This window comes from Marmota flaviventris, chromosome 1 (assembly GCF_047511675.1).
Source record: "Marmota flaviventris isolate mMarFla1 chromosome 1, mMarFla1.hap1, whole genome shotgun sequence".
NCBI lineage: Eukaryota > Metazoa > Chordata > Mammalia > Rodentia > Sciuridae > Marmota > Marmota flaviventris.
In genome coordinates this window covers 36,499,116-36,511,522 of record NC_092498.1, presented here as the reverse complement: position 1 = coordinate 36,511,522, position 12,407 = coordinate 36,499,116, and the positions used below count along the sequence as shown (strand labels likewise).

The 12,407-nt window shown below is 41.4% G+C and overlaps 1 protein-coding gene and 1 long non-coding RNA gene across 7 annotated transcripts in view; one reads left to right on the top strand and one right to left on the bottom strand.

Annotated features, from left to right (window-relative positions):
* Window positions 1-1,896, bottom strand: part of Glcci1 (glucocorticoid induced 1) — an 89,876-nt gene extending 87,980 nt beyond the window's left edge. For all 5 annotated transcript variants that reach the window (XM_071612588.1, XM_071612591.1, XM_071612598.1 and 2 more), the window contains exon 1: window positions 952-1,896. In XM_071612588.1, the coding sequence (XP_071468689.1) occupies window positions 952-1,393 (442 nt within the window). In that variant the 5' untranslated portion in view covers window positions 1,394-1,896. The remainder of the gene's footprint in view (window positions 1-951) is intronic.
* Window positions 705-12,407, top strand: part of LOC114106036 (uncharacterized) — a 52,936-nt gene continuing 41,233 nt past the window's right edge. For both annotated transcript variants that reach the window (XR_003585137.3, XR_003585136.3), the window contains exons 1-3: window positions 705-987; window positions 6,511-6,651; window positions 8,170-8,381. This is a non-coding gene — a long non-coding RNA (uncharacterized lncRNA). The remainder of the gene's footprint in view (window positions 988-6,510; window positions 6,652-8,169; window positions 8,382-12,407) is intronic.

Genomic DNA, 12,407 nt, shown 5'->3' with positions numbered 1-12,407 from the left:
CTGGATCATGCACTTCGTCCCTAGACATAAACAAAACAAAACCAAAACAGAAAACATTATGGGAAGCCCACAACATCCACTAGCTCATCATTACCTCTGACATCTAACAAAAAAGAAACTTGAGATCTTTACACAGCTCAACTGAACTGTTAAGTGTACTTAAAAATGAACAGAAAAGGTGAACACATTCCACAAACAGGTTTTTAGAAATTTATCGTGAAAACTATGAGTTTGGCATAAACCGTTTCAAGGGGCAGTTGTGCTCTGATGCATGACTATATAAAGTAGAGGAGAGAGATTGCAAAGAAAAAAAAAAAAAAACCTATACAATTGCACAGCCCAAACTGTCTTCTTTACACAGCCTTATAACGCCACTACTTCTCCGGAAATGGAATAAATATATACACATATCCATATGTATATATATATACATATGTATGTATATACGCGTGTGTGTGTGTCTCGATAGTTACAGGCACATTTTACACACACAAACCCACACTCTCACATATATCCTGGTAGTTACAGTCACGTTAGGAACTTCATAGGAAAGCACAAAGAGACTGCCGAGATTACAACTACCAGCCACCTTATCCGCAGTTGGAGAGTTTATGTGCGTGTTTTAAGTGTTTCGCCCAGCTCTTCCTTACCCGGTTACAAACAGCACACACACGGGAGAGAGAACTAATCAGCTCTTAAACTGAAAAACCTTTCGACGCAGGCGAGTGATGGAAGATAAAATCTGAGGGGCGACATGAGGGTCAAATAAAAGTTGCTTTTCAGTTCGCTCCTCCAAGCCCCGCAGCGACCGCAGGGGGGTGAGATTCCCAAAGCCACTTTCACACCTTCAATAATGCACTAGCAAAGAGAAGCCCGGAGAGGCTGAAGTTTCCACGGAGGACACCATCGGGGAGACGCAGCCCGGGAGGACAGGAGGATTGGGCTCGCTACCTCTGCACACCGGCGAGCCGGGGCTCCGTCTCTCAGGTGAGCTGCTCCTCCGGTGGCTCTCAGGGGACCGTCTCGGGCGGCCCTTGGCCCGCGGCGCCTGCTCGGCAGGGGCTGTGGCCGGCGGCGGCGTCGGGCTGGGCGGGCTGGGGCCGCGGGCCGCGCCGGGCCCCGGGAGGCTGCCCAGCGAGGCGGCGGCGGCGGGCGGGCGAGTGGGACTGTGCTGGCTGCCCCGCAGGAGCTGGTAGGGCACCGTGGCGCGGATGGGCTGCAGCAACCGACCGGCTCCTGCAGCCGGGGCGCAGCCCACGCCACCGCCCGCACCATTCCCGCTCCCGGCGGCGGCGGCCGGCGGGGAGCCCGCGGCGCTGCGCCGCATCCTCTGCGGCGGGGGATGAGGGGTCTGAGAGGAACTAGAGGAGGAGGAGGAGGAGGCAGTGGACATGGTGGCTCCGCGGGCCCTGGACGACGCCGGCCGACACGGAGGCGCGGGAGCGTGTGGGAGCCGGCGCGATAGTGCGTGCGAGTGTGTAAGGGGGAGGGGCGGGGGTATGAGGAGGGGGAGGAGTCTCTGGGCTCCCCCTTCCCAACGCGCACCCCCGCCGCCTCAGCGAGGGGGGAGGGGAAGGCTGCGAAAACAAACGTCCAACGGCCCCAACCGCCTAGCTGGGATCGGCGTGGCGGTCACGGCCGGGGCCGCGAGGAGCCCGGAGACGCCGCCACCTCCCCGGGCATCGCGCTGACAGGGCACCCGCCCGGATCACGCAGCCCCGGGGCCGCTCGCAGCCTTCTCCTCAGCCCTTGGGGACTGCACGCGCGGGAGAACTCGGCAGCTGCAGGGAGGGCCGCGGTTCCTGCTTCTAGGGACGGGGGTAGGGGAAAAGGGCCTCAAGGTGCCTTGCGCTCCGCGGAGCCCGCGCCACCGCAAACGCCGTCGCCGCCGCCTCTACCCGCTTCTCACTGGGAATGGCAACTAATCCTCCACCCGCACCCCGCCCCCGGCACCGCCTCCCGGCGGTCGGGACCCGGCAGTTGCCGCAAGGAGCACTCCCATTGGCTCCTCTGCGCTCCACCCCAGCTCGTGTGATTGGTTCTGGAATAGGAGTGAGAGGAACTTTAGCCAATGGTCTTGATGTACTCCACTTTGGGGGAGGGGCGTGAAGAAGCGGAGGATTGAGGAGGGGGCGTGCGCGCGGGGAGGGACCTTCGAGTTGACAGCCTTTGAGGTGAGAGCGAGACTAGGAAAGTAGGTCCATGTGTGCCCTGCGCCTGCTCCGACACCCACCGACACGCATATGCCGGGGTAAGCAGGTTGCAAGGGCTCCACCCTCCTGGGCAATCTGTACAACTTGAGACAGAGGAATCTTAAGGCAAACTTGCTTTGCACGTACACCTGCATCCGGTGGGATGTTTAGAGTTAGAACCAAAAGAATCCATTCCTTCCCCTCTAATTTCAGTAATCTGAGCTTTCATGGCTTAGTAGCCTTATAATCAAAAAAACTTCATGTGATTAGAAGAAATGTCTGGAACCTGAATTAAACAAAGGGCACTTACTTTTACAGCCTATCCTAACATTTGTAGTTATGCAGTGAAAAGAGATAATCAAATTCTATGTTCCAAGACAATAACTCCGAATGGCAGAGGTCAACAAGAAGTTTTACGTCATTACACCATCAGATATATTAATGGAGAGCACCTTACTGCCTTTCCCGAAGCAGATAGCCTCTTGAGAGGAATAAATACCCGACATAACGTAACAATCCATTGTGGTAAATTTGTTTTTTATTCTGCAATGAAACTGAGGAAGTACAAAGATTTTAAAAAACTAACGTAACCCTGAATTTACCCCTACAGTAAAACAAGGTTTAATCTGTAATCAAGAACAAGTAAGAGTCCACATTTGATACCATCCATTAATTTCCACCAGGTTAAAAGGAGAAGTGGGATGTCAGATTGGTCTACTTCTGGTGTCTGCTCATACTGACAAGCTTCCTCTGTTTTCAGGCACTATATGCAGGGGTCAGTTTCACTTAGAGAAGTCATCCCTCTCTGCTTCCTTGTGTGCTCATACCACAAAGCATACTAGCTTTTATTTAAAAATTGATGAAATCCAATAAAAATACAAGAAATGTATCTAGCACTTTATTCCATTAGGCTAGTGATAGTTCCTCACTCTGTCACATATTAAAAGCATAGCTAACATTTATTGAACATTAACAATGTGCCTATATGTGTCAACTCATTCATTCCTCATATAAGCCACAAGGTATATCTACTATTAATACCCACTGTGTTGCCAGCTGAGGCACAAACAAGCTAACACTGAGATTACTAAACTAGTAAAGGAGGAGCTGAGAATCTAAACCAGAAGGACTGGCCCAAGAATCTGAGTAAGCCCTCTGCTCTAGTGCCTCATAGCTTAGAGCTGTGAGCTCATGATCAATAGAGTATTTGTAGTAGTCCACAAATATTATCTGTGAGATAAATAAGTTCCCATTAGTTAAAAAAATTAAAAGTGAAGACATTTCTTTTTTGTTTTCCAAATGATTCTACTTGTTCAAATTTGATGTAATCGATCTATTGTATTAGTTTTCAATTTAAACATCGATGATTCTTAATTTAGAAATCAATTCTTTCTGTGAGTAAAAAGAACAATAAATTGCTTTTCTTTCTGGTAACATTTTCAGAATAGCAAGAACAAAATTTGACAGATAAAAAATATGTAAAGTTAAAAAATGTGGGTAAATGTCTAAGTTGATTTGATTACAGCATGGTTTCATTTTAGAAATGTTATCTCTGACCACTCCTAAGTCTAAGTATGGAACAATCTGAACACATTAGATTACAATAATTCTAAATTGGTACTACACCATAGTCACAGTGATCAATACTTGATTTGGATCTAAAACAAGATACCTGGCCATATTTTAAGGCTTTCTGGTTTGTTCAAATCTATCATAAACAATTTAAATCTAAAAGCAAACTTAAAGTGATCATGGAGAGAATTAGTATGATGCTAATATTTTCAGTTCCTGGTAAGTCGTATTTGTAATGACTTATTTGGAAATTCAATCACCTTCTCTTTGCTAAAGATATTTTGTTTGTCTTTAAAACTACTAATTCCATGAAATAAGTAGTGATCTTCATACCTAAGGGATTCAGGATTCAAACAAATCAAAGATGGACTAAAATAAACTCTATACCTGCTTTGAAATGTCTTTTTGTTGAGCTCTTACTACTTTATTCTTATTGAGGATTCTAGTGGGCTTCAAGGGTACGTAGGAGCTTTAAGAAAATGTTCTCCTCAGAGAAATGGAACCCCCTGAAACGAGGTATGGATCGCTGGGCTTGGAATCTTTGTTAAGCTACTATGCTAGCTTTGGAATAAATAGGCCCAGTAGAGGTTTGTTGAATGTTAAGTGTAACAATCTCTGAAAATTCTACATAGGACTTAATGTTGGTCGTGACACCTTTACTATGTTGTCCTAACTAAAAGAAGATAAAATTGAAAGCACAGTGTGTTTTCCAGAATGCTACAAGAAATACCTCTGTTCCCAGCAGCTTCATGCCTTGGCTGTCTATGGGACAAGAATCTACCATTAGCTGATCTCAGGTAGAATTCTGTTATACTTATTTTTTAGTTCAAAAATGGTAATGGACCATATTTGAGGTTAATTTAATACTTGGAGTCACTGACTACATATGATTAATATGCGGTTCCACGTGGTGAGAGAACAAAATGAAGAATCAATCAAGCCTACCTTGTCCTTTAATTTCATCTGGGTTTTCCAGCTGAGCATCTGCTATACTTTCAACATGGTTTTTGCCCCAGAATACATGCTGAGTTTTATCCCCACTCTGAGATATTAAGAGGGCAGAAACTTAATCTGACTATGGGGTTTAGAGGTGAGATATTTGGGAACTGATTAGTATTAAAGTCATTAGGTTAGAGCCCCCATGATTGAATCCTGGTAGGCTGATAAGGAGAAAGACAAGACATACTTACACACATGCTCCCTGTCTCTTGCCATGTGATGCTCTGTGTCACCTAAGGACTGCCACCAAGAACAATATCACTCAAAGAGACCCTTAGAACTTGCACCACCAGAACCATGAATCAAAATAAACCTCTTTCCTTCATAAAATAGCCTGCCTTTGGTATTTTATTATAGCAAGAAAAAATGGACTAATTCAGCATCAAATGCTAAACTGAATCAAAAAAGTAGTCTAGGTTGTCAATATTAGCAATGAGGTCATGGCCCTGAGAGAACACTGAACAGATCTGCACTGATGTTCATCTTAAGCTGATTAAATTCTCTTGTGGGTGGATTCCTAATAGCAACAACAAAGCCTTGACTGTATTTTTGTCCCTAACAGATGCTTTAAGTAAAACTCCTTACTGCTTGTGACAGCCTACGTGCGCCTTTGTACTATGTGTTTCCTCTGCCTGAAAGTTTCTTGCCTTATTTCCACAAGGCCTTTACTCAAATGTCATCACCTTCATGAAGATCCTTCTTAAAACTGCAAGTACCCCCTAAGCTTCCCTTATACTCTTTTTTTTTTTCCAGAGCACCTATTACCATCCAAACTAGATGGATGGATAAAATGATTTTTTGTTCTGTCTAGAAACAAGAGTCATGAAGGCAAGACTTTTTATTAGTTTTATAACTTCTAAATCTTCATAACAGTGCTTAATACAAGCTAGAAAACATAAATATTTGTTCAATGGAGTTGAAAGAATGGCAAGTTTTATCTTCTGCTGGTCTTGTGAACTAAAACTGGAACCTTTCATTTGAGGGAGAAAAAAAAGTAAGAACAGGTGTATCTCTGCTGCAAAGCACAGATACAGAGTAGAAAAATATTCTATGTTGCTATTGTAAATCACACAGATATTTGCATCCAAAATAAAGAATATGTTATATTATGGTCCTTAGATAGCAAAGCGAAAAATAGTGTCCTAGTTGTTCGTGGAGACTAACCAGAGGTTAAAAATTAGAAATGAAATTGGTAATGCAGAAAAGGCAGTTGAAATTTACAGGAAAAAGAAATGACAACTGAAATCAGCAGGGAAGTACAGTTGAGAAAGATCAGTTAAGGAGTGACATCTGCTGATTAGGTAGTTAGTTCTATTTCATTGTTATAAACAGCTATTCTCAAGAGGCCTGTGTAAAGGAACTGAAAAATAAATGATATTTAATTCTGTAGAAAAAGTTATTTCTATAAGTAGCATTCTGGAAAACACACTGTGCTTTCAATTTTATCTTCTTTTAGTTAGGACAACATAGTAAAGGTGTCACGACCAACATTAAGTCCTATGTAGAATTTTCAGAGATTGTTACACTTAACATTCAACAAACCTCTACTGGGCCTATTTATTCCAAAGCTAGCATAGTAGCTTAACAAAGATTCCAAGCCCAGCGATCCATACCTCGTTTCTTTGTTTCTAAAGGAAGTTCAGGAGAAAAAATAGAAATAAGAGGCATTCAATTTTTAACTGGTAAGGTCATCAAAAAAGTAAATATGCAGTTCTCGCTGCACTAAAAGGAACCACTGGTTTTCCAGCTTTTATCTCCACAGTAACTCTGCTTGCCAACTTTGATGACAGTGGCATCAAAAATTCCCTGAAATGATACATAGCGATACTAGCATCAGTACCACCACTGAGCTGAAAGACTGTGTTGCATAAGAACAGTACATTCATAGGTAAGACTTGGGGACCAAATGACATTCCTTTTGTTCTAGTCCCAAATATAGTGGTCACAATATACTAAAGCTATAGTAGTCCTGTGGAGGAAATATGCTTTATTATCATAGCATTTTTAATGAGAGTTTACAAATAATTAAGTGTGTGATAGATTAATCTCTTCTTCTGTGGCTGAATCTTACTTTTAACCACCTGAGTAATATGGTAAGTGTTCTTAAGGTGTGGTCAATTCATTAGCAGTGCTTGACTAGAGAGTTTCTCTTTATTATTTTCAACTCTCTGTAGCATACAATGTTCAGAGTGCCTACTCAGCATCTTATAGAATAGGTCCATATCAATGCATCTGATAAGCCTATATGAGGGCTTAGTCGCAACACCACTGGTATCAAGCCAAGGTAACCCCTTATCAAGTTACTTGTGAAACGTCTTCAAAATGTCAGACATTGTTCTACACTCCATAGGGCATGTCTGTTCTCACATTTTAGTAAACTGATGTATTTAAGAGTAAAAACAAATCCCTCCAAGTCAAATTTAAAACCATGCTTAAACATATGACTGCCACTACAGAGGTATAAATAAAGCACTGTGAAAGCAAAAGTAGGGAACTCCACTCCCTTTTGAGAACAGTCTTCAAGAAGAAGAGTATGAAGAAGTAATGTAGTTAGAAATGCTCAGGGCCTGCTAGAAAATGATTGCAGAGTCTGCCTTGGCTGATGTTTAATGGAGGGTAATGTCAATAACAGTTCAGGGATGGCTGTGGATGTTAGGCAAGACTTGTACTTTACTGATTATTCAGTGGGGAGCTATTGTAGATTCTTGAATGGATGGGAAAACATGAGTGGAGCTGTGCTTTAGTTATTCTCAGAAGATGCTTCTGAGAATAGTTTACAATATTCATTGGAGACTAAAGTATGGAAGATAGTTTAAGAGACTTTGAGAATAGTTTATGTGAGTTCAAGTAACAAGAATTAGGGAAGAGGTAGAGGAAATGAAGAAGGTGCAGTGATATAAAGGGTGCTCCTCAGATGCTTGTCTTATGGATCAGGAAAACATCAAGCTTGGATGCCTGAGAAGAAGGTCATGGCTTTTAACAGGAACAGGGCAGCCAAGAGAGAGTGAGTAGATTTGGGGAAAATATAATGAGTTCAGCTATAAACAATAAAACTAGAAAAGAAAGCTGAGGACTACTCCTAACAGGATATAGAGAATTCAATATCTCAGGAAGTAAGTTTGGGAGACACTTTGGTTGACTTGCAAGCTAATATCCTTCTTCCCCAAGAACTAATCCTCCAACACACAGAAAACTTACACCTGACAGCCATATTTGTACAAAAAGGCCTTGTTTCTCTAACCACAGATGATTTGACCTGAGTTCCATTATGACTAAGTCTGGACCAATCAATTTGTCTCCCTTGGGTATCTGGGCTTAAGAAATGAAAGGTTATTCTATTAAGGGCATGAACTGGATGAACACAGAAATTTATATATGGGGTGACCACTTTCTGTCATGGGCACAGTGTGAAGCAGAGGAAATCTGCCTTCTGAGAGAAAATGACAAAGTGATTTGCACAAAGGAGAAATGAGACCAGATGACCAGAAAGAGGAAGACAGCCTGAGAGTACCATCAAGACTATTCATATCTTGTCCATTTTCTTCAACCCTCCTAAACCACCATCATCCTGTCTCACCCCTACTGATACAACTCCAGTGCATTCAACTCATCATATCAGTAAGTTTTTCTGCATTAGGACCTACCTTTCCTTCCTTTCTGTACAAAACATACATGTTCTCCTCTCCTAGGAAAAGCTGAGAGAGGAGTTCTCCTCTACTTATACTCTAAATTCCTTCCCCTCTTTTGCCTTCTCAGGAATGTCATCCCTTCAATTATTCCTTACCTCTTCTTCATCATCAAATTCCCAATAATGTATGAATATATAGCCATATGAAAAGTTTAAAAAGCAAAACAGATTCTTATGCCGTTACTTTCCGTCTGCAGTCCAAATTTTTTGATCCCCTTACCAAAGTACTTCCAGAGAGAAATATCCACACTTTCCTTCTGATTTCCTATTTAACCTACTCCAAATCTGGCTTCCACACCACACCATGCCACTGAAAACTAATCACTATCGACAGCTTCTTATTGCCAGGCCCAGCATATATTCCTAGGACCTCATCCTAGCCCGATTTATAGCAGTTTTCCACATAGTTGGTCAGGTTCAGCTTCTTGGAATATATCTCTTCTGTTGGAGTCTAGGACACTGAACTCCACTGGTCTGTCCCCTTCTTCTCTAATCATTGGTGCTCAGTGTCCTTCAATGATTCTTCCTCCTCTGAACCCCTCTAGAAATGGGGTTCTATCCTCTGCTTGCTTCTCTATAAACCCACTTACTTGGTAGTATCAACCATTCCTGTGGCTTTAAAAAGTTGGTAACTCTTAAGTTCATTCTATAGCCCAGACATTTTCTCCAAGTTCTATATTCATATATCCAGTGGCCTCCTTGGCATGTCCAATCCCCATGAATACCTCTGAGGAGTGTGTCCAAAATGGGATTAAACTTTTAATTTCTGAATTCCTGCTTTCTCTCACCTTGCAAAAAAATCTGTCCCTGTTTTTTTTTTTTTTATTCCTCCCATTTCTGTAAATGGTATCACTGTCTACCCAGTTATTTTTATAAAACACACACACACACACACATACACACACACACACACATACACATACAAAGCTGGGAGATAGTGTTGATTTCTCACTCTCCTTCCTTCCCTCCAACCACTCAGCTGGTCTTCTCCTTTGTTCCTTATAAATAAATGTCTGATCTGTCCACTCCTCTCCATCTCTTCTGCTATTACATTAATCCAAACTGTTGTATTTCTTTTACCTACATGATTGCTATAGCTGCCAAGTAGACTCCCAGCTTCTACTCTTGCCTTCTTTAATCTAGTTTCTACTTATCAGTCAGAGTAAACTTAGCAATATATCAGACCATGTTGTTTCCTGCTTAAAACTGTTCAATGTCTTCCAATTAATTTGCAATGAAATCCAAATTCCTTAAAATAGCTCAAAAGGCCTGGCCTGTTCTGACTTCTACCTCCCTCTCCATCTCAGCTTGATCTGCTCTCCCCATCCCCCGTTAAGTTCCAGCCACAATGGCCTCCTTTCACTTCCCCTGAAACACCACACCAGGGCTCTCACACAGGTGTATCCTCAACCTAAAGCACACCTTATACTTCCCTACTCTGCAAGTTCTGAGTGGTTCCCTCATATTTTTCAGGTCTCAACCTAAATGTCATGTCTTTTCTTAATGTGCCTTTTCTTAAAGTGCCTTCTCCACCCATCACTAATAACCTATAATAACACATTAAGTCAGTTAGTTTCATCCATAGTGCTCATTACAAGGACTAAATATGCATTTGATTACTTGCTTATGATAAGCCTTCCCTACTAGATTGTAAAATCTCCAAGGACAGTGACCTTGTCTCTTCTGTTCACTACTTGATCACTTATACCTTCCTAGTGCCCAGAATATAGCAGGTGCTTGATAATTATTTTTTATAATTTTATTGCTTGCTGATGGCTTCCTAGTTCCATGTCCCAATCTTTCTACTACCCTTTTTTAGTTTCTGTGAGTTTCCTGTGGCCTTATTAAAATCCTCCTTGTTTCAATCATTTGAGTAGATTTCTGCTCTTATATCAAATGATCACTAATTGATGAAGTTTTTAAAAGGAAAACGTGGTCAGCAACATTACATGCTGTTGAATAGGCAAGAAGGTTGAGAGCTAAAGCATGAGTTATTGAGTTTCATCACTCATAGACTTCAAATCAATAGTATCCATAAAATGTGGCCCCAGGGGCAGTAGAGACAACAGGGTCAACGATAAGAGTGAGAAAGTAGATGCACCAATGTACAATACGCTTTTTGGGGAAGTGTGACAGTAAAAATAAGACATGAAGTGAAATGGGATCCTGGGGTTAAGCAGAGTCAAAGAAATCTTATATTGGTTTAGTTTGTCATAGGGAGGAAATGCCTACTGATATACACATACACATTTTCTCTTGAAAGACTTCTCTCAAAAATGAAGATTTGAATAGGGCAGAAGTTCAATAGATTTGGCTTCCATGAGGCAGTAGGGAATTTGATCAAAAGAACAGTGTTGACCAAAAAAAAAAAAAAAAAAAAAAAGGAAGTGTTTGCCCCTCAACTTCAGGAAGGAAAGATAATAAGAGAGTAAAAGTAGAGACAAAATTTTGGATACAGAAAAGAGGTTGAGCATGTCCATGGAAAGCAGCAAAGTCATCTACAAACTAGTTATCAAAGGCAGGATCAGAATCTCTTGAAAGACTTCTCCAAAGCTACCTCCACCTCTCACCCTTCTACCCGTGACTAGCTGCTTTCTATCATCACAAGAGCAGAAACTTGGGTCTGCAGAAAGTTCCAGTGGTTGCTGTAAGTGTACCATATTTCTTAGGTGTGATGGAGCAGAAATTAGGCAGCAATCACTGAGGACAAGGGAATCAGAGATATGTTTGAAAAGCTCTGGCATTATGAGGAATATGACACAATGTTACAAAGAATCAGAACTCTGTTTTCCAAATACTAATCATGAGGTGTAACCTTGCTTAAAATACAGATTTCGGCACCTTTCCCTGGAAAGTCTAATTTAAGTAGGTCAGGTGATAGGAGGGATAGGGTTATATAATTTTTAACAAGTTCCCCAGGTGATCATTATGGTCAGGCAAATTTGGGAAACAGTGGATTAGAAATAAATATAAGCTCACCAACTATTAATTTTTACAAGCCCAAAATATTATCTCCATTTTCAGCCAAACCCAAAGAAACATTGATGCATGACATCAATTCATGGAAATTACCAAAAGAAAAACATCTTCCAAAATTTGACCTGAATAAGAGGTCTATCATTTTACATATTGGTATCTACTCTATGGTTTCAAATAAGCTACAGTGATATTTAAAATATAAGACTAGCGTATAGATATTTCTTTATTGTAGAGAATTTCATTGAGGAAAAGATAAATGGACCTGATGGCTAACAGTTATTACAATATAATAATGACTCACATATTTTAAAGCCTGTTCTGTTTCTAGTTTGCTCAGCTCCCAGATTAATAAACTAAACATAACAAAATCAAAGAATGTAACTTGATCTTATCCATTCCTAACATTCTTAAACAAAATCTTCAGCACACTGGCAGTAGAGCTGCTGAAGAGATCAGGCCTGTGAAAAATATTTTTCTATCCTCCTCCAGAAATGGCGATTTGTACAAGTGACAGTTGGCAGCCCTGTCACTTTTTGGGACCACAGAGTCCCACTAATTTGTACCAGTTTTCCTCCATTCTAGTTGGCCCTGACCAGCAGGTATAAATTAGTGCTAAATCAATATTAGCTGATACTTCCCCAGGTGTGGAAAGTGAGGAAACCCGATCACATGAGAAAACACAGCCCTTCCTGGCTACATTTAAAATAAGGTGGTGGTTGTTATTCTGTATGGGAAAAGTCCTGTTTTTAAAAACAAGTCTTATGCTACCTTAATTTGCATTAACTAGATATACCAATATCAGTAGTTAGAATCAATTTTCATGTGTTATAGATTACTTACCATCATTCAGACTTTTTTCATTCTTTTGTGGAGCCTTCTTCTGCCCTCCTATTTCTTCTCTCCCCCACCATACCATATGGCCCACACTCTTTCTCATTTCTGTTCCTGCTAACTTACATATGGGGTTGAGTGGATTA